At 39.8% G+C, this 22,841-nt stretch overlaps 1 protein-coding gene across 1 annotated transcript; it reads right to left on the bottom strand.

Annotated features, from left to right (window-relative positions):
* Positions 1-666: 666 nt before the first annotated feature.
* On the bottom strand, positions 667-22,586 carry LOC146389217 (uncharacterized). The gene is made up of 18 exons (XM_084926934.1): positions 22,138-22,586; positions 21,735-22,049; positions 21,083-21,370; positions 20,671-20,964; positions 20,245-20,538; positions 19,862-20,155; positions 19,431-19,724; positions 18,786-19,079; positions 18,403-18,696; positions 17,972-18,265; positions 17,327-17,620; positions 16,946-17,239; positions 16,515-16,808; positions 15,870-16,163; positions 15,455-15,748; positions 3,062-3,406; positions 1,964-2,092; positions 667-1,866 (listed from the first exon to the last, which is right to left on the bottom strand). The coding sequence occupies exons 1-18, from the start codon at positions 22,157-22,159 to the stop codon at positions 1,727-1,729; spliced, it is 4,767 nt and encodes a 1,588-aa protein (XP_084783060.1). The 5' UTR covers positions 22,160-22,586; the 3' UTR covers positions 667-1,726.
* Between the last annotated feature and the right edge of the window lie 255 nt (positions 22,587-22,841).

Here is a 22,841-nt window from a genome sequence, read left to right as displayed (position 1 = left end):
GTTTTAATGAATGCATCAACTTGGAGTTCAGCATTTTGCCCAAGGACATTTTGGCATGCAGAGTGGAGCAGCCATGGATTCAGCCACCAGTCTTCCAATTAGTGGATAACCTACTCTACCTCCTGAGCTACCCCACATTTACAAAGAAATGCGTGATCTGAAGAGTATCAGCCAAGATTTAAAATGCGTCACAGTACAGAAACAGCACTAGTAAAAGTAAGGAACGCTCTTCTTATGTCCTCTGACAGCGGACTCATCTCTGTACATGCGGCTGTTTGAACCTACATATCTATATGACCAGATATACATATTAATGTCTGCTAACTTCTCCTTTCTTAGAAATGAAAACATGACACGTCCCCACACACAGACACAAACAAACATATGCACGCACACACGACCTGTTGTGTGTTACTTGAATGTGTAATTATGTGTAATTAAAATTATTAGTAAGGTTAGAATCTTCGGGTTGCTTTCTAGCCGGTTTAAGTAAAGTGACCCTTTAAATGCAGTTTACACTTATTTAGAGCAAAAAAAGTCCAACATGAAAATAATACCCCCCACCCCGTCTTTAAAAAAAGCTATCAGCCAAAAAGAAATCTAAACACAATTGTTTCATTAGTTTATTAATAATTTCCTAAATAGTTGAAATTCTTTATGTGTGTAATGAGATTTAAGCATTTCGATATTTTGGCAGCAGCCTTTATTTAAATTTGGAGTAAAGCTGAACAACATCCATGTGCACAGTAATGACACAATGATTAAAACCACAAATGATGAGGTTACATTTAAATTTAGCAACAACGATGATGATGATGATGAAAATGATTATTACTTGCTATAATAAGTGCATCAACTTACACATCACTTGTTATTAGAATACACTATAAAATAGATAATAGCTACGTGGAGCTCAGGACTCTTCAACCTGAGGATAGCTACCGAGTGTAACTAATGTAACTGTGTGTGACCACTCACCTCACTTAGTTATATAAAAGTAAAGTGTGATTTGCTGGAACTATCCTCTGTGTTTTGACTGGAATAACTGAATAATTAATAAATTTAGCGTTACTGTGTTACATACCAAAATGTACACAGCTCACAAATGTACACATATGTCGACTGTCTGAATCTGGTGTTAAATTCAAACAGCTGGAAGCAACCAACACAAATCTATATCCTACTGATGATTTATCAGACCATGAGCCACACAGATCTCTCTGACAAATCAAACACATAAACTGTAGTTACTAAAACTTTGATTATTTGTAAATTTATTTTTATAGTTGTTCACTTTTTGCCTAAAATTCAGAATTTGTATTTTTGATAATTCTATCAATATTTGGTACACATGTCTCATTAGCATTTTCATTTAGAAAGAATAATCAAATATCATTACATTTAAACACTGAGTCCTATGATAGAACAGTGGCCTATGACCTTGACCTGCGATAATGATTAATAATGCAAATACTGAGACTTTAAGTCTCAGTATTTGCTGAGTGTTTCATAATTATTTATAAACTAAGAAATCTTTTTCTAAGCAACACAGAGAGCAAATTTGGGCTGATAATGACTGAATTATTAAAAGTATTATCGTGCTGTGGTATTTATTCTGTTTTTGAACACACAGTCACACTTATAAACTATTTAAAGGGACCTTTCAGCTCCCCCCACTTCTACTCCAACTGAAAATAAAAAGTTGGCTGCCCTTTCATTTTCTTTTTCACTCATGATCATGATCCTCTTCACACACAACTCTCTCCATACACTGTCCTTGATCCACCTTCTTCGTTGTGTCGTTCTGCTTAAAACTGATATAATGCGGCTCTTCCTCACCATCAATGGTGTAATTGTTTGAAATAACTGCAACACAAACATTAGAATATCATACGTCAGCAAATTGAAATACTTTCTCAGTTCATCTGTTATTGTAATGTACTGTAACTCTGTGCGCACACACTTTGAAAATGGACAAGGTTTTCAGACTTCTCAGCTTGTTTCCTTCTCCTGCAGACCAGAAAGACCACAGTCAGGACCAGCAGAAGCAGCAATAGGGGTGCTGAGACTGAGACGATCGTGATCATACTCACTACAACAGAAAAACATGAAATTTGTGTCATTTAACATACAGTAGAAATGTTTTTCTCAGATATTAAATGTTTTATATTGCCACTGTCTGAGTGGAGTGTATCCTAACTTCTCTTGTCTTCCCCGACAGCAGTTGCCTCTCACAGTCTCTACACTGATTTCTATGTGAAGGATTGGTCAGGCCACAGGATATGATTTAAAACACTTCCTCCCATTTGCCTTGCCTAAGTGACTCTCTTGTAGTTTCAGGGTCAACAATGAGTAACCATAGTACACAGAACACAAACAACTGGCTGTTAGCACAAAACAAATGACAAAGCAAAAAAAAAGCAAAAAACACAATTATTGACTGAGACAGGTTTTTTTCGCTAGTGACCAAAAAAAAAGTAAATAACAACATTAAGGTAAGTAAACCAAGGCCATGAACAGATAAGTCAGTACTAGCCAGAAGAAAGACGGTCCAACAAAGATTGGTCTGGTAACTTAACTGGCCATTTTCAATTCATTTTAGCAGATGAAGTAACAACTAAGCAGATTTTTGTGGTGCTGATGAGTTGGCCAGCTAATCACATTTTTTTGCTAACTTTATCATCAGCAAAAGGTTAGCTTAGCTACTTCCATTTTACTGAGATATGCAGCAGGTATATAGCATTAGCTGGTTCGTAACATCCAAGTTAACTTTTCTTTTTTTTACCCTATGTTTAACTGTTACTAACCAATACAGTCAATCCCACCGGTTCGTATAACATCAAGTACATGTCACCAAGCAATATAATAGTGAGGAATGCCTTGTGTATGTCTCATCCCTGTTTTGGGAGTTCTCATAAAAATGCATGTTAGGTGGCACTTCACCGAACAGCCACCGGTGTCATTAATAATAATGGTTTTCTGAGGATGCCCTGAGCTTATCGGACACCCAGAGAATATATTTGTTTTTCAGGGTAATTTTCAAATCAATTATAGGTCTTACTTAAGTACAGCTTCAATCCAGCCTTCTTAATGGTGACACTCATTGCTGTGAAGGTTGAGGTGAATTTCCTTGAGACAACTACGACCTCATACACACAGCTGTAGTTGCCCTGGTGTTCATAGTCAGCTTCAGGAAAAGTAAAGGAGGCTGAGTTATTGACAGCTGGCTTGGTCTCTGTGATGTTGGAGCCTGAGAAGATGAGGGAGAAAACCCCTCCAGGAAAGTGGGAGGAAATGGAGCAGGTGAAGACAAAGTCGTCACCTCTGATGACCTCTGCACCTTCAGGACCCCAGACCAGCCCGGTGTTAGGAGATGTCAGGCAGATGCTGGGCTGCTGCAGTGTCACTGGGTAAAAGTGAGACAGAGTAAACACAATTTAGGGTCGATTAAGGATTCTGAAGATGCATTGAAACTATTAAACAAGCTGAAGTGAAGCTGATATTTCTGGGTTATATTCTGTAGGAAAAACTAATTGAAAAGTTCCACTGCCATTCGTAATCGATATGCTGTTGGATTAGAGTGCTGTAACACATTACAAAATGTACAGACTTTGCAAGGTGAGATTTTCCAGCAGGGAACAGGGGTTATTGTAGGTGGAACTATAAAAACATAAAAAGTCCACTTTTAAGCACTGCTCTCAAAATAGTCTACAGTGGAATTCTGCTTGAGTATTTAATTTTCTGGCAACTTTTTACTTTTCATCCTTACATTTTCAAAACACACATTATATTCAACAGTGTCTTTTATAGTGTTTATACTTGGGGGTTAAAGTGGGCTGGAATGAGTGCAGGTGCCTGTATATTACACAAGTTAAGTCACGGTACTTCAGCAGCTAGTCCTGAAGAAGAGGAGCAAGCATTTTGGGAGTAATGTTTTTTAATTGGCAGGTAATTCCAAATGCAACATTTCTATCAGCTCAAGATCAACAGAGACACAAAAGGTAAGGACTGTGACACTAAATTAACTGCAAATTTAAGCTTACATTTAATATCATAAGTCGAATTACATATGGGATTTGTACATGATGTGTTTTGATAAAAAAAATGTTTTATTGTGAAACATCCTGCAAAACAAATTAAGCTCTACTAACTTTGTGTTATTTCAATGTTGCATAAAAATATTGGGTAGTTTTGTCCAGGATAAACAGGTCAGCTTGTTGTACTGTCTTGGGCTTGTGCACAGTGGCTGTGGTGCTCATGGTTAGTGTTAGGTTACATGAAGTAAAGGAAATTAATCTGCATTAAAGCTGATGATGCGTAGATCAATTCACTAAATTCTACCTTTGCACCAATTGTATACAGCCTAGTATAAAAACAATATACAGTATACGGTTAGTTTAGGAAAGAGATTGTGTTCAATTTCAATTTTCATTTTCAATTTATTTATACAGCACCAAATCACAACAACAAGGCGCTTTATATTGTTAGGTAGATGTGAAAGATCTGCTCATATCTTGTTGAATGCAGTTGTGCAAATCCACAAAGAGCCGCCTCCACATTAAGAAAATCTACTGGACCTCACGTTAATTATTATTCAGTTATTATGAGTTATGATTCTTTTCCTCACGCTGAGCCACTACAACTGATCTTAGGGTTTCGCCACCATTCGCACTGGCAAATCCTGCTTCAACCCTTCACTCTACTGTTCCTGTTTAGTTGTGGAGGCAAAGTTACCCTCTACATTATAGACAACAGAAAATAGAGCTTTTTAAAAATTATTTTATTATCATATTAATATAGCACTACCATCTTTTTTATGCAAACGTACAGGAGGATTTTTAACCCTAACCCTGTTTTGTCAGGAGAGATGACATCCATCCCACTTCGAATGGAGCAGCTCTCTCATCTCATGGAAATTTGGCCAATTTGTTTGGCCAAACCCCACAAAATGTGACTATCCAGAGAAGCAGAGTTGCAGTCAAATATGCCTCTGCAACTTCTCTCCTCCTGTTGTCTCCCTAAAATCCCATCCCCTTAGAGACTGTGTCTTAAAACAAACTAAAAATCGGAAGAAAAAAAAAATCACTTAAACATGAAAAATCACAAAGAAAGAATAATGCAATATCCACTTTCACACCAAAGAGTAGAACAGTGAAATGCAGATTATTAAAAATTAGGTCTCTCTCTTCCAAGTCCTTGTTGGTAAATGAATGAATAATTGATCAACAAATCACTTTAGACTGCTTACAGAAACCTGGTTGCAGCAGATTGATTACGTTAGCTTAAATGAATCAATGCCTCCTTCAGAATCCTCGAAGCACAGGCTGAGGGGCGGTATGGCAGCAATTTTCCACACCAGCTCATCAATCAACCAAAGACCCAGAGAGTATTTGAATTCATTTGAAAGCTTGATGCTTAGCCTTGTCCACCCTAATTGGAAAACTCAAAAACCAGTCTTATTTGTTATCATCTATCGTCCACCTGGACCTTACACAGACGTCAGACGTTTTATCTGATTTATTGCTCAATTCAGATAAAAAAAAGGATTGTGGCTGATTTTAACATCCATGTACAGGCTAAAAATGACAGCCTCAACATGGCATTTATTCTTTTATTAGGCTTCGCTCAAAATCTAAAAGAACCCACTCACCGCTTTAGTAACACTTTAGATCTTGTTCTAACATATGGCATAGATACTGTGATGATTAGACTTCATCACAGTAGACGTCTTTCTGAAAGTGCTGTAACTGACTTTAACCCTCTGGGGTCGCCGGACGCGCCGGCGCGTCAAAATCACACGACCGATTTAAGACGACACAGCTACAAGATGCAGCGAGTCAGTGTCTCCATTTCAACTTGGGTCGAAAGTGCGGACTTCAAACTACATACCAGTTTTTGGAATTGTGTCGATGGGCCACGTAAAACCAGAGTTATGATACAAAATACACGCGATGTTTTTTTCTGAACAAAACAGTGGTGTTTACAGCGGGAAGAACAGTAAAACGGCGTTTTCTACAGACAGCGCTAGCAAACACTCTCTCTTTGCAAGCGAAAAAAGAAAAAGAAAAAACACCCCTTCCCTATTGGTGTTAGAGTTTACCATGTAAGCCAATCAAAAAAATGATATGGCAACATGTGGCACTTGGTTGTTTAGGGAGAAGGGGAAGTTTTTAGGAGTGACACACGTGACGGAAAGCGGGCGAGCAAAAGAAAGAGAGAGCAAGTTTTTATATGTGAGACATTAGTGACGTTTAGCGTGTTTGGAGGCTGTAGTTAGTGTGTTGTGTAGTTATTGTTTTGTATTGTGTGTCAGTTAGACTGCTGAATTTCACATTTTCTCCAAACAAAAGCCATCAAAGGCAGATTCCAGTGTAAACGCTGTTCCCACATGGAAAACTGGTGGACCATAACATTTTATTACTAAGACTTGAGCACACTGTGGGTATTAGAGGCACTGCCCTCGACTGGTTTAAATCATATCTCGCTGATAGATCCTTATCAGTTAACTTAGGCACCTTCTCCTCTTCCTCCGCTCCGGTCTGTAATGGTGTGCCTCAAGGATCAGTTTTAGGCCCTATTCTCTTCTCATTGTATTTGCTCCCTCTAGGCGCAATCTTTGAAAAATACAATATTGCCTTCCACTGTTACGCCGCTGACATACAGATCTATTTTGAACTTACTGACGACCTTGCTGTGTCCCTACACTACTTTCAAGAATGCATGCGGGAGGTCAAAGAATGGTTCCTGAGTAATTCCCTCGTTTTAAACGATAAGAAGACTGAGATTGTGGTGTTCAACAGTAAAATCCCTCGTGCCCAACTCTGTGCTGCCCTGGGTTCCTTTGCTAGCTTTTCTTGTGACTATGTCAGTAACTTGGGTGTACTGCTGGATAGCTCGCTCAAACTCGATAAGCAAGTGTCTGCTGTAGTGAGATTTAGCTTCCACCAACTGCGCCTTATCTCTAAGGCTAGGCATTATGTTCCGCATGAGGACCTGGAGAAGCTTATTCACGCTTTTGTGACCTCCAGGTTGGATTATTGTAACTCCTTGTACTACGGTCTTCCCTCTGCTCTTCTTCTTAGACTGCAAACAGTCCAAAATGCAACTGTGGAATACCCTTCCTCTCGACCTCCGCGCATCTGATTCCATTGCACTGTTCAAATCACGACTAAAAACCCATTTATTCAATCTTGCCTTTCCCTCTAGTTAATATTTCTTTTATGATTTTATATTATGCACTTTTATGCTCATTTAAATTCTTGTTTGCTCTGTACCTGTTGCTTTCCTATGTATCAGTGACAGCTACCTGCTTGCATACTTAGTACTTGCTTTGGTCCTATTTCTATAATCCTCCTCCTATTCTCTATCTTACTTGTTAAGCACCTTGGCATACCCTTGGTTTTTAAGTGTGCTTTATAAATAAAGTTTATTATTATTATTATTAAAACTGGACTGATGCACCTCCTGCTGTCAGACCTGCAGGGTTTAGGCCTTTGGTGTAATACTGAACACAAACTACATTTTTTGGACTGGCACAAATAATTTGTGTGCCTTCTTATTTGATACAGCACACCTGATTGTTCTGTAAATAGATTTAAATGGTTATATAAAATACGCCTGAGGCCTTGGCTGCATTTTTAGGTAAATAGTACCATAAAACTTGTGCATAATTTTTTAGAAATGTACAATTTCTATTTGCATTTCAAGTTATGAAAATGATTCGTTAAACATGTTTGTGAGTTTTACAGTAAAAAAATATAACTTTTTTCTACTCGGATTTTGGATTTTCTGTCTGAATTTAGATCAACTGTGCTAATTTAGTATACCAAAATGAAAAAATAACTCAAATTTCAGATATTTGAGGTTGTGCTGAAAATAATGATACCAAACAAGGCAAGAAAAACATATTTTAAAGGTGAAATATAAGGGTAAAATCAAAAGTCGTCAAAAATGGCCAATTACACCCTGGACCCCAGAGGGTTAAGAATGTAATCCACCCACTGTTATCATCTTCAATGCCCTGTACCAACACAGAGCAGAGCAGCTACCTGAACACTACTCCAACAGAGGTCGATTATCTTGTTAATAATTTTACTTATCACTACGAATGACTCTGGATACTGTAGTTCCTGTGAAAAAGAGAGCCTCAAATCAGAAGTATTTGACTCTGTGGTATAATTCTCAAACATTCACCTTAAAGCAGATAATTCAGAAACTGGAGAGGAAATGGCATATCACAAATTTAGAAGATCATCATTTAGTCTGAGAAAATAGTTTGTTGTTTTATAAGAAAGCCCTCTGAAAAGCCAGAACATCTTACTGAAGAAAATAAGAACTCTAGGTTTCTCTTCAGAGCCTTGTTGAGCCAACCATTCCTTTAACATTAACTAGGTATGACTTCATGAATTTCTTCACGAATAAAATTTCAACCATTGGAGAAGAAATTACTAATAATCATCTCACAGATGTAACATTATCTACAGCTACTTTCAGTACCACTAATATTCATTTAGAAAGATCAATTGGAGAAAAAGAGTGCTCAAAGAAGTCCTGATTAATGCTTCAATCTTAAATATGATTAACCTATCGCTAATAATCATGTAATGATTATTAGGCAATAATGTACCACAGGCCTTCAAGCTGGCAGTAGTTAAACCTTTACTTAAAAAGCCATCTCTAGACCCAGCTTTCTTAGCTAATTACAGGCCAATCTCTGACATTCCTTTTATCTCAGAATTTCTTGAACGAGTAGTTTTAAAACAGCTAACAGAGGAATGGCTTATTTGAAGAGTTTCAGTCAGGTTTCAGAGCTCATCACAGCACAGAAACAGCTTTAGTGAAGGTTACAAATGATCTTCTTATGGCGTCTGACAGTGGACTCATCTCTGTGCTTGTCCTGCTAGACCTCAGTGCAGCGTTGCATACTGTCGACCATAATATTTAATTTCACTAGCTGGGCCCTCGTCCTCATTTTAGGTTTGACAGCATTTTAGTAGGTAAAAGTGAATGCTTTGACATGAATTGATCTGCGGTTTGGGGAAGGTCTCGAAGGGGACTGGCGACGGCTCCTGGGCCGGCCAGATCCCCATGCACTAAATAGAAATGAAGAAGTTAAAGAATTGAAAACAAGGAGGGAGGGACGGTGGGGCATGTAAACGAGAATGAACAGCTTGCAGAACTGGGGGAACCTATATAGATGACAACCGGAAGGAGCGTGTTTGGAGGCATGGTCCTGCTCCTGAAATTCCGATACATAATTTCCAATTCACTAGCTGGGCCCACGTCCTCATTTTAGGTTTGACAGCATTTTAGTAGGTAAAAGTGAATGCTTTGACATAAATTGATCTGCGGTTTGGCGAAGGCCTCGAAGGGGACTGGTGACCGCTCCTGGGCCTGGCAGATCCCCAAAGAAAGCATCCCCTGAAAGCAGTAATAACTGTGCGTTACAAAGCTCGACGACCTCAGGGTAATAATTCGATTTTCAATTCAACTTATTTATACGGCATCAAACCACAGTGACAGATGCCTCAAGATCCTACGATGATGTCTAGAGGAAAAACCCAACAATCATATGACCCCCTATGAGCAAGCACTTTGGCAACAGTGGGAAGGAAAAACTCCCTTTTAACAGGAAGAAACCTCTGGCAGAACCAGGCTCAGGGATGGGTGGCTATCTGCTGCAACCGGTTGGGGTGAGAGAAGGAGAACAGGACAAAGACAAGCGCAGGAACACCAAGTGACATCACCACCCAAAGAAGAAGAAAATAATTGGTGGCAGGGTAGCGAAGCTGAACAGCTCGCAATATGGTAGTTGAGGATTCCATGGAGTGGAGTGGATGAGCTCGGACAATTAGGAAGGAATGGCAGGAGAATAGATCAAAGGAAATTGCGAACAACAGAAATCATAATAGATGAATGAGGGGAACCCTCGATCCGGTAAGGTTTGATGGTTTGTAAAGCTTGTGTGAGCTTGTCCTTAAGTAGAAGATGGAGAGGGGGTGTTTAGCTGGTTAATTACTTCGGATAAGGTAGCAATAGCTACTGTGCTTATTTCTGAAATTAACAGAAGTGATAGCAGATTGGGAAGGGTTGTTGAATTGAAAGACTGATTGGAGTTGTCTTCTATAATTATAGCGAGTCCACTGAACTTCATGGGAGATGATAAGCTGTTTAGATGTAGTTGGAACAGTGAGTCGGCTTAGAGAGTGGTCTCGAATGATTGTGTTGAGGGTGGATGCTAGATGATGCTAGTGAAAGCACATGAGAAGTGAAGGGACGCCATGAAGAATTATGGGCACGGCGCAGTTTGGATCTCTGAAAAGGAGCGATAGAGGACAGAACCTGGCATCCCAGTGCCACAAAGGTTTGCCGGTGGTTTGGGAAGGCAAGAAAGATGGCAGAGAAACTGGCTTCTTGGTGCCAGAACGGTTTGCTGTTACACCTTCTGGAAGACTGGATGAAACAGAGAAAGTGGCATCCTGGAGAGAGGAATGCATCTCGGTGCAAAGAGCTTTTTCTGCATTTGCAAATGAGGAATGGAAATAGAGAACCCGGCGTTTTGGTGCCAAAAGCAACATCTGCTGCTTAGGATATGAGGGCAAGAAGGGCGGAGAAGCTGGCATCCCAGCAGTGGAAGGATTCACTGCTGCTTTTGCTGTGATAAATGCAGAGAAACTGGCAACTCTATATTTGAAAGCTTGCTACTGAGTTTGCGAATGAGGGATAAAGAAGAACCAGCATCTTGGTGCCAAGTTTGCTATTGCATTTGTAAAGGAGGGATAGAGGAAGAGAAGCTGGCATCCTGGTGCCAAAGCTTGCTACGGTATTTGCATAGGAGGGATAGAGGCAGTGAAGCTGGCATCCCGGTGCCAAAGCTTGCTTTTGTATTAGGATAGGAGGGATAGAGGAAGAGAAGCTGACATCCCGGTGCCAAAGCTTGCTACTGTATTTGCATAGGAGTGATAGAGGAAGAGAAGCTGGCATCCCGGTGCCAAAGCTTGCTTTTGTATTTGTATAGGAGTGATAGAGGAAGAGAAGCTGGTATCCCGGTGCCAACGCTGCTACTGCATTTACATACGAACACAGAGCAAGAAAACCTGGCATCCTGGTGCCAAAAACATTGCTACTGCATTTGCCAATATGGGATATGGGAAAGGGAAACAGGCGACTCATTCATAGAAAAGCTTGCTGCTATGATTGGATATAAGGGAAGGACCTAGCATCCTGGTGCCATGAAAGCATGTTGCTGAATCTTGCGGAGGACGGATGGAGGGAAGGGAAACTGGCAACGCATTGGTAGAAGGCTTGATGCTGCTTTTGTAAATGAGGGATAAAGGAAAACCTGGAAACCCATTACCTTTTTTTCCCCTTTTTCATGCAGAGAAACTGGCTGTTTGCAAATGAGAGATGAGAACTTGGTATCCGGGGCTAGAAGGATTCATTGCTGCTTTTTAAGTTCGGTAGTAAGGAAGCTAGATGCTGTGTTGCAAATGAGGGATGAAGGAAAACCTGGCAACCCTGTGCCTTTTAATTCTGTTTATTTATTTATTTTGTCTATGCTGAAAAACTGGCAACCCGATGGTACAAAAGCTTGCTGCTTTTGAGAATGAGAGATAAAGGAACCTGGCAACCCAGTGCCAACGTTTGCTGCAGAGTTTAGCTGAAGAGGGATGAGAGGCTGGGAACCTGGCAACTAGGTGCCGAGGTTTGCTGCAGAATTTTGCGAAGGAGGGAAGAGACTGGAAACCTGGCAACTCGGTGCTACATTTGCTACAGAGGAATGGAGAACTGGCGACTCAGTGCCTTTTTTGTGTGTGTGTGCGTCTTTGCTGAGAAACTGGCAGTTCGGTGGTAGGAGCTTGCTGCTGCGTTTGCGAATGGCAGATAGGGAAGAATCGGGCATCCCAGTGCCAACTTGCTTGAGCATTTAGAGAAAGGAGGGATAGAAAACATCACAGCGATGGAGAAACAGTAGAGCATGGAGCTAGCGACATATTTCCAGCTTGCATTAAATGGTGTTTGGCGGAAGGAGCACAGAGCTGAGTTGTCCCTGCTACATGGCATTGGCAGGTGGGTGGAGCTATGAAGTACACTGTAGCTGTTGCTGTTGGAGCTGCGATTTGCTTGGAAGCGTGGGTAAGGTGTGGCTAACTCGCCCAGCCTGAGGGCCGGTTTCAGAGCAATGTGAGAGGAGCTGTGTGTTCTGCTGGTGGGTGACCCCGCTGGATTTTGCTGAAGTGGCTGGCATCCAGAGTTACTTCATAACTGGATTTAGTGGAGATAAGAAGACTGGATGGATCGATGTAGCAGACCGTATGTCAGGTGGCGAGAAAACTGCTAGAAGGTCGTCAGCATATGGTCTCTCGGAAGCGCCGCCGTGACATTCGGATTGTTTCTTGGATTGCCGGAGGAAAAGCGATGAACGCAGAGCTTGAGTAGTTGTTCATCTGATGCGCTGATGGACGAGAGGGCGATTGTAGAAAATGGAAGGGTGAGTAAAATATATTACTCCTGTGAGATAAGCTGTGTTTAAAGGTATTCGCAGAGACCGGACCCTGACGTAAACGAGAATGAACAGCTTGCAAAAATGGGGGAACCTACATACATGACGACCGGAAGGAGCGTGTTTGGAGCAGAGGTGGGTCGAGTATCTAAAAATTGTACTCAAGTAAGAGTAGCATTACTTTAAAATATTATTACTCAAGTAAAAGTGAAAAGTAATCGTCAAAAAAGTTACTCAAGTAAGAGTAAAAAAGTACTTGGCGAAAAGACTACTCAAGTAGTGAGTAACTGTTTGAAATATCCGATTTATTTTATAAATAAATGCTATCAGACAAACAAAAATAAATAAATCTACAAATTTTAGTATTTTCAAAAGGAATATATGTAAAAACATCAACAAAATAAGGCACAGCAATTCTAATTTCCAGATTTCAGTTTTTCACAACATAAAGCTTTTTTCACCAATACCTAGAGTAAATAATATAAATATATAAATAGTGCAAACAATTTCCAGTGACAAGATATGCTGTAAACTTTATATTCATTTTTGCTCCAAATGGCACAACAGCCTCAGAGAAAACATTAGTACGAGGCATCTTCAACATATGTTCATACAAGGTAGCTCAGTTTACCATAAATTGTATGGGTGTGCATCTATTTCTGCATATTTAGCAAAAATGTGCCATTTCATCACTCAGTGAAGTGATGGTTAAGCTTCAGCAGCAGTTTGCGCTCAAGGTTCTTTCTGTGAAGCTCTAACTGTTTAGCAGAGAACAGGAGTCCTGCATGACTAAGAAGTCCTTCGCAAGCTCCAGATGCAGGAAGAGCTGTACTGATTTTGATCGACAGCTTCTTGATGTGAGGAAAGCCATGCAATAGATCCACACCTCCAGTGAATGGACATGAAAGGTACCTCTCCAGATCCCCTGCTTCTGGCTTTCCTGACCCCATGGATCTATCATCTTCGGTTGATGGTTCGGTTAGGCTGCTGTTTGTGCTGGCCTCATCCAGCTCTGTGTTTAGGTGATGTCTGATGAAGTTGAGACCTGTGGAAAGATGTATGGTTTTCAAAAGAATTAGGTCTGGTCATTATAGTGCTGTATACACTGCCAAGCTGCGGATGTTTGGCAAGAAATTTTGATCACACTGGAGATGTTTTTTACTAACTCTTGTTGAAAAACAAAATCTTGTCATTCATATCCCGCACAAACAGTTTGGAATGAATTCCAGATTACGTTTAAAATAAGAACGCGTGCAAGGCTAAGCAGTGCTAGCCAATAGATCCTCCTGTTTGGCTGTTACTCTGGGAAAAGACGAGAAACACAGTGATGGAAGCCGTGACTGGAGCTGCGATGTAGCCTCTAATCTCTAAGCCTCTAATTATTCGTTTGTACAATATAATATTTATATTGTATGAACGTGAGAATTACGTATATTGTAATAACATGATAATAATCTGTTTAAACTAAACAAGCTGCTGCTTCACATAATAAACCCTGTCACCCGCAGTATTGCCTTCTGTTTTAACAGTTAAAGCAGTAGAGACGAGCTGTTTACATGTGCGTGGAACTTTAGCTTTTTTAACCAGGCTAGCTGTTAGCTTATAGCTCACGCTAGCTAACCAGCGAGCAGTTAAAAGGACAGCCGAAGCTGCACAAAACACCCACAAACTTATCTCACTACAACGTAGCGCCGAAAATATGACTCACAGCTCGAGCTCGACACAGCTGCTGTAACATAAGACTGACATCCAGCTAATCACAGCTAAAAAGATATTTAGAGAAAACTTACCGTTTCCTCAGGTTACACGAGCTGAGTTGTTTCACGCTGAAAAGTTGTTGTTTTGGCTCTCACTGAAGACACCGACACTGAAGACATATCTGTTCTTTTGTACTGCTTTTAAGCAAAACATTCTTTGTATATGAGGCCAAGGGTGTTCATCCTCTCCAGCTCTAGCGTAGACGACTGGCTCTGCCATGTTTTCATGTGTTTCTTCTTTCCGTGTGTCCGCTACTTTGAAACGCTTGGGCGGCTCTGCCCGCCACAGTTTCAAACTGGTCATGTGACTCCATGGCCATATCTGATTAGTAAAAAAGTTATCGGAAACTCCACTGGCGGCATGTTATCTAATGTGTTAAACTAATTGTTTTTTTAAGAGTAAGGAGTCGAATTTTGCAAATGTAGCGGAGTAGAAGTACGGTTTCTTCTTCAGAAATGTACTCAAGTAAAAGTAAAAGTATTGTGCAAAAAAGGTACTTTAAAAGTAAATTGTTTTCAAAAACTTACTCAAGTAAATGTAACGGAGTAAATGTAACTCGTTACTACCCACCTCTGGTTTGGAGGTAACGTCCTGCTCCTGAAATTCCGATATATAATCTCCAATACAATTCTTAGAGCATGCTATACGAAATAAAGGTACTGCAATGCAGTAGTTTGCATTATATCTGATTAATAGATTCCAGTTTGTTCATGTAAATGGACAGTCTTCTTCAAACACTAAGTTTAATTATGGAGTTCCAGATGGTTCCTTGCTAGGACAAATTCTGTTTGCATTATACATGCTTCACTTACGTGGTATCATTACAAGACATAGCATACATTGTCAATGCTATGCACATAATACCCAGCTTTATCTAGCCATTCAGTTAGGCTTTATTTATACTGTGTGTTATATTGTAAGGTAGACACTCAATAATACAACTGAGAAAACCCCAGCAATTTAACTAAAGTTCTTTCTCAGAGTCTGGAAACTCAAGTATTTTTCTCTATCTCATCAGCATAATCTACTGATGATGTTGTTTTTGTATTTTTAACTTGCCATCTTTGCTCAAGTCACCGTTAAGGTTGCTAATCAGATTTCTTTTGTAACAGTAAAGAAAAGGTTTATGGAATTACTTATCTTACTTAACATCTCAACTTTCATTTTGAGTTAAAGAAAATATGTTTCTCTTACCAGCAACAGACAATCCGACAGGGTCACTTTTTGGAGAGCTGAAGTCTTGACTTGAAACTCTTGTCTGATACTGACACTGGTATGATCCCTCATTACTGAAGTTCACTTGAGTGATATTGAAGGAAGCAGAGTTTGTACTCGATGTTTGGCTTTTCCTGAATGAGCCTGAGGTCTGCTGCAGAGTGAATGTTCCACCTAAGTGCTGAGCTGATATTGAACAAGTGATGCTAACGCGATGTCCCCAAGTCACCTTCCCCACAGGAATCACGAAGACACTGGGCTTTGGGAGGATCACTGAAGAAATATAACACATTATTAGTTTATTTTCTTTTTGGTGAGGAATAACTCACTGAATTGAGTTTCAGTATTCATCCACATAAATGTTAAATCATAATAGGCAAATCTTTTTTCTTACATGTAACAGATATTCTGACAGAACTGCTTTGAGGGGATCTGAATTCTCGCCCTGAAACCCTTGTCTGATACTGGCACTGATACAATCCCTCATTATTGAAATTCACTTCAGGGATTCTGAAGACAGCAGAGTTTGTGCTTGATGTTTGGGTTTTTCTGAATGAGCCCGAGCTCTGCTGCAGAGTGAATGTTCCACCTAAATGCTGAGTTGAGATTGAACAAGTGATGCTCACAGTTTGACCCCAGGTCACATTCCCCACAGGAATCATGGAGATGCTGGGCTTGGGGAGGATCACTGAAAAATAACCGAATAGTGGTCTGTGAGAAAAATGATATCTTCCTAGCTTCTTTCATTGCCTTTGTGAACTACATGAAAACACATTGAAACAATGATTGGAAAATAAATTTTCCCTTTCGACCGTCCAGCCAATGTTACTAAATGTAAATTTACCCTGTATTTAGCCAAATTCCATGCTATTGTTTTCTTTCAGAAAATCCAACTAATTGAAACCTTTCAAACCATTCTGACAAATGAGTGGATCAAGTGCACTTATAGTCTTGTAGGCTGATAGAAGCTGACTTACAACTTCTTTAACATTTCATCAGCAGTCTGCCCAAATAGAAAATTTCACATTTCAGTTCTTACCAGCAGCAGAGATTCTAACAGAATCACTTTGTGGGGACCTGAAGTCTCGGCTTGAAATCCTTGTCTGATACTGACACTGGTACGATCCCTCATTACTGAAGGTCACTTGAGGGATATTAAAGGTAACAGAGTTTGTACTCGACGTTTGGCTTTTCCTGAATGAGCCTGAGGTCTGCTGCAGAGTGACTGTTCCACCTAAATGCTGAGTTGAAATTGAACAAGTGATGCTAACAGTTTGGCCCCAGGTCACATTCCCCACAGGAATCATGGAGATGCTGGGCTTGGGGAGGATCACTGAAACACAAAACACAAAAACACAAAATCATATATTTGCCTTTCTGAGGTTTAGCTCTATATTTCAAATTGTTGTTGTTTTAATTAATCTATTTGAGATGATGAAAAGAAAAAGGCAAACTAAAGTTCCTCCTTACCTGTAACAGAGAGTCTGATTGAATCACTTTGAGGGGAGCTGAATTCTCGGCCTGAAACTCTTGTCTGATACTGACACTGGTACGATCCCTCATTACTGAAGGTCACTTGAGGGATGTTGAAGGTAACAGAGTTTCTACTTGATGTTTGGCTTTTCCTGAATGAGCCTGAGGTCTGCTGCAGAGTGAATGTTCCACCTAAATGCTGAGTGGATATTGAACAGGTGATGCTAACGTCTTGACCCCAGGTCAGCTCACCAACTGGACTCTTAGAGATGCTGGGCTTTGGGAGGATCACTGAAGAATAAATAAATAACATAGTAATTAAAAAAAAAAAAGTAATTAAAACCTAGTTAAAAAAAAAGACATATGTTTGTCTCTTACCATTTACAGAAACTCTGACAGGGTCACTCTGTGGGGATCTGAAGTCTCGACTTGAAATCCTTGTCTGATACTGACACTGGTACGATCCCTCATTACTGAAGGTCACTTGAGGGATGTTGAAGGTAACAGAGTTTGTGCTTGATGTTTGGCTTTTCCTGAATGAGCCTGAGCTCTGCTGCAGAGTGAATGTTCCACCTAAATGCTGAGTTGAGATTGAACAAGTGATGCTCACAGTTTGACCCCAGGTCACATTCCCCACAGGAATCATGGAGATGCTGGGCTTGGGGAGGATCACTGAAAAATAACCGAATAGTGGTCTGTGAGAAAAATGATATCTTCCTAGCTTCTTTCATTGCCTTTGTGAACTACATGAAAACACATTGAAACAATGATTGGAAAATAAATTTTCCCTTTCGACCGTCCAGCCAATGTTACTAAATGTAAATTTACCCTGTATTTAGCCAAATTCCATGCTATTGTTTTCTTTCAGAAAATCCAACTAATTGAAACCTTTCAAACCATTCTGACAAATGAGTGGATCAAGTGCACTTATAGTCTTGTAGGCTGATAGAAGCTGACTTACAACTTCTTTAACATTTCATCAGCAGTCTGCCCAAATAGAAAATTTCACATTTCAGTTCTTACCAGCAGCAGAGATTCTAACAGAATCACTTTGTGGGGACCTGAAGTCTCGGCTTGAAATCCTTGTCTGATACTGACACTGGTACGATCCCTCATTACTGAAGGTCACTTGAGGGATATTAAAGGTAACAGAGTTTGTACTCGACGTTTGGCTTTTCCTGAATGAGCCTGAGGTCTGCTGCAGAGTGAATGTTCCACCTAAATGCTGAGTTGAAATTGAACAAGTGATGCTAACAGTTTGGCCCCAGGTCACATTCCCCACAGGAATCATGGAGATGCTGGGCTTGGGGAGGATCACTGAAACACAAAACACAAAAACACAAAATCATATATTTGACTTTCTGAGGTTTAGCTCTATATTTCAAATTGTTGTTGTTTTAATTAATCTATTTGAGATGATGAAAAGAAAAAGGCAAACTAAAGTTCCTCCTTACCTGTAACAGAGAGTCTGATTGAATCACTTTGAGGGGAGCTGAATTCTCGGCCTGAAACTCTTGTCTGATACTGACACTGGTACGATCCCTCATTACTGAAGGTCACTTGAGGGATGTTGAAGGTAACAGAGTTTCTACTTGATGTTTGGCTTTTCCTGAATGAGCCCGAGGTCTGCTGCAGAGTGAATGTTCCACCTAAATGCTGAGTGGATATTGAACAGGTGATGCTAACGTCTTGACCCCAGGTCAGCTCACCAACTGGACTCTTAGAGATGCTGGGCTTTGGGAGGATCACTGAAGAATAAATAAATAACATAGTAATTAAAAAAAAAAAAAAGTAATTAAAACCTAGTTAAAAAAAAAGACATATGTTTGTCTCTTACCATTTACAGAAACTCTGACAGGGTCACTCTGTGGGGATCTGAAGTCTCGACTTGAAACTCTTGTCTGATACTGACACTGGTACGATCCCTCATTACTGAAGGTCACTTGAGGGATGTTGAAGGTAACAGAGTTTGTGCTTGATGTTTGGCTTTTCCTGAATGAGCCTGAGCTCTGCTGCAGAGTGAATGTTCCACCTAAATGCTGAGTTGAGATTGAACAAGTGATGCTCACAGTTTGACCCCAGGTCACATTCCCCACAGGAATCATGGAGATGCTGGGCTTGGGGAGGATCACTGACAAATAACCGAATAGTGGTCTGTGAGAAAAATGATATCTTCCTAGCTTCTTTCATTGCCTTTGTGAACTACATGAAAACACATTGAAACAATGATTGGAAAATAAATTTTCCCTTTCGACCGTCCAGCCAATGTTACTAAATGTAAATTTACCCTGTATTTAGCCAAATTCCATGCTATTGTTTTCTTTCAGAAAATCCAACTAATTGAAACCTTTCAAACCATTCTGACAAATGAGTGGATCAAGTGCACTTATAGTCTTGTAGGCTGATAGAAGCTGACTTACAACTTCTTTAACATTTCATCAGCAGTCTGCCCAAATAGAAAATTTCACATTTCAGTTCTTACCAGCAGCAGAGATTCTAACAGAATCACTTTGTGGGGACCTGAAGTCTCGGCTTGAAATCCTTGTCTGATACTGACACTGGTACGATCCCTCATTACTGAAGGTCACTTGAGGGATATTAAAGGTAACAGAGTTTGTACTCGACGTTTGGCTTTTCCTGAATGAGCCTGAGGTCTGCTGCAGAGTGAATGTTCCACCTAAATGCTGAGTTGAAATTGAACAAGTGATGCTAACAGTTTGGCCCCAGGTCACATTCCCCACAGGAATCATGGAGATGCTGGGCTTGGGGAGGATCACTGAAACACAAAACACAAAAACACAAAATCATATATTTGCCTTTCTGAGGTTTAGCTCTATATTTCAAATTGTTGTTGTTTTAATTAATCTATTTGAGATGATGAAAAGAAAAAGGCAAACTAAAGTTCCTCCTTACCTGTAACAGAGAGTCTGATTGAATCACTTTGAGGGGAGCTGAATTCTCGGCCTGAAACTCTTGTCTGATACTGACACTGGTACGATCCCTCATTACTGAAGGTCACTTGAGGGATGTTGAAGGTAACAGAGTTTCTACTTGATGTTTGGCTTTTCCTGAATGAGCCTGAGGTCTGCTGCAGAGTGAATGTTCCACCTAAATGCTGAGTGGATATTGAACAGGTGATGCTAACGTCTTGACCCCAGGTCAGCTCACCAACTGGACTCTTAGAGATGCTGGGCTTTGGGAGGATCACTGAAGAATAAATAAATAACATAGTAATTAAAAAAAAAAAAAAGTAATTAAAACCTAGTTAAAAAAAAAGACATATGTTTGTCTCTTACCATTTACAGAAACTCTGACAGGGTCACTCTGTGGGGATCTGAAGTCTCGACTTGAAATCCTTGTCTGATACTGACACTGGTACGATCCCTCATTACTGAAGGTCACTTGAGGGATGTTGAAGGTAACAGAGTTTCTACTTGATGTTTGGCTTTTCCTGAATGAGCCTGAGGTCTGCTGCAGAGTGAATGTTCCACCTAAATGCTGAGTGGAGATTGAACAAGTGACACTAACATCTTGACCCCAGGTCAACTCTCCAGCTGGACTCTTAGAGATGCTGGGCTTTGGGAGGATCACTGAAGAATAAATAAATAACATAGTGAGTGTTTCCTTTCAGGAAAGGTTTGAGTTTACATTCCAACTTGGTTTCAACTGAACTTTTATTTAAAGTTAACAGAAAACAAAAAAAGGATATCTTTGTCTCTTACCATTAACAGAAACTCTGACAGAATCACTCTGTGGGGATCTGAAGTCTCGACTTGAAACTCTTGTCTGATACTGACACTGGTACGATCCCTCATTACTGAAGGTCACTTGAGGGATATTAAAGGTAACAGAGTTTCTACTTGATGTTTGGCTTTTCCTGAATGAGCCTGAGCTCTGCTGCAGAGTGAATGTTCCACCTAAATGCTGAGTTGAGATTGAACAAGTGATGCTAACGTCTTGACCCCAGGTGACTGCACCAATAATATTCTTGGTGATTCTGGGCTTTGGGAGGTTGACTGAAAAATAATATATGTGAAAAGTTCATATTTCCTTTAAACTAAAGAAGGAACTTGTCATTAGGGATTACATTAAAATTATATTAAATTAAATTGTATAAATTATATCAAAAATGACCTGTCACTGAGAGTCTCACAGAATCACTTAGAGGGGCATTGGAGTCTGGAATCAAATCCCTCTGAAACCGACACTGGTAGGATCCCTCATTGTCAAGGTTTACATTAGAGATACTGAGGGTAGCAGAGTTTCTGCTTGATGTTATTCTCCTGCTGAATGAGCCTGAGGTCTTTGTGAAGATAAATGCTCCACTTAACTGATCAGCTGTGATCGAACACGTGATGGCGACATTCTGACCCCAGGTAACTTGACCAGAAGGATTAATGGAGATCCTGGGTTTTGGTTTGTCTGTTGAAAAGCAAACCAATATAGAGTTTAATGTATAACATCTTCATTTTCAGTTTTAAAATAAAAAGAGGCAAATAGTGAGCATGTAGTCACAATAAGCAGAAAACTGCATTTTTTTTAAAATAATGTAAGAAATGACAGTTTTTGAACATTTAGAGAAAGTATGCAGACTCTCACGCACACCTTTGGCTTGGATTTTCTTCTAGAAAGATTGAATGATTACAACATTTAATATCTGATATCTAATATCTTTAGTTCATGGTTAATTCAAGCAGTGATTAGTTGTTACTTCAGTATGTTGTGTGACATCTAAAGTGATGACCTATACCTTATAAAGTATTTATAAATGAATCTTTTTTCTCACCTAAACAGGCAACGCCAGCATCCTCACCATGTCCACAGTTATGTTTCCCAAAACCACTGTGCTGACATGCGGTTAGAAAGCTTTCAGTTCCTGAACAGGCCACATCGTCAAGCCAAATCTGTCCTGTACCTTGACCAAAGTGAGCTGATTGATAGGCATTTACTGCTGCCCCACAGCCCAGCTGTCTGCAGACCACTTTTGCATCATTTAAGTCCCAGCTGTCATCACACACTGTTCCCCAGGAGCCACTGTGATAGATTTCAACTCTTCCAGAGCACCGAGTGGACCCAGACCCAGCTAGTCTGATCTGACCATCTGTCAGAGAGATATAACAAAGATTCAAAATCCAAATATTTCCCACAGAACAAAAACAGGAATTTGTTACATGGGAGAATGGACCAACCTGCAACAGGTGAAGATGTCATGAAGAGAAAAGAGACTAGAGGGAAGAATCAAAACTATGCATCAGTGTGTCCATGTAAAATTCTACATCATAAATGGTAAAACTGTTGCTCATTCAACTTGAGAAAACAAGAATTTCAGTGAAGAACTGAATTTTTCCAATTTCTCTGTAATTATTTTTCTCTATAAAGAATATGGCCGGTGCTACCCATGTGCTGAATATGAAATATTTTAAAAACATAAATTTCACAGCTCAGCCTTCTCAACCCAACAGGAGTTAAATTGATGTCTGATGTATTTTTGCTTTTTCAGTGTTTCACGGTGAACAAAGAAAAAGAAATACATCAGGCTACTTACAGCTTTGTTCTTAAATCAATGACTACATGCAAAACTTTCATATCTAAAGCTTGAAGATGATGTTGGCCATTTAAGGATTTTCAACAATGTAAACCGCTCCCGAATCGTCACTCTAACACTACCACAGCCATTTTGACATTGAATTATTTTTTGTTAATTTCTATATCTTAATTTCATAAATCATCATGTTTTATTCTGTGTTCAACGCTGTTACCCTTCATTGATAAAAGACATAACAGCAGTGGGATTTTCTTTTCCACCCGTGACTCTACATGTTTGTAGTTTACAAAACGTTATTTTATAGTTTTTTAATGTATTATTTTATGTTTTGGTAATGATCCAAAAACT

The sequence above is a fragment of the Perissodus microlepis genome, chromosome 4, assembly GCF_051167445.1.
Source record: "Perissodus microlepis isolate ML-2025 ecotype Zambia chromosome 4, ASM5116744v1, whole genome shotgun sequence".
In the NCBI taxonomy this organism is placed as follows: domain Eukaryota; kingdom Metazoa; phylum Chordata; class Actinopteri; order Cichliformes; family Cichlidae; genus Perissodus; species Perissodus microlepis.
This window is presented reverse-complemented; position numbering and strand designations above follow the sequence as displayed.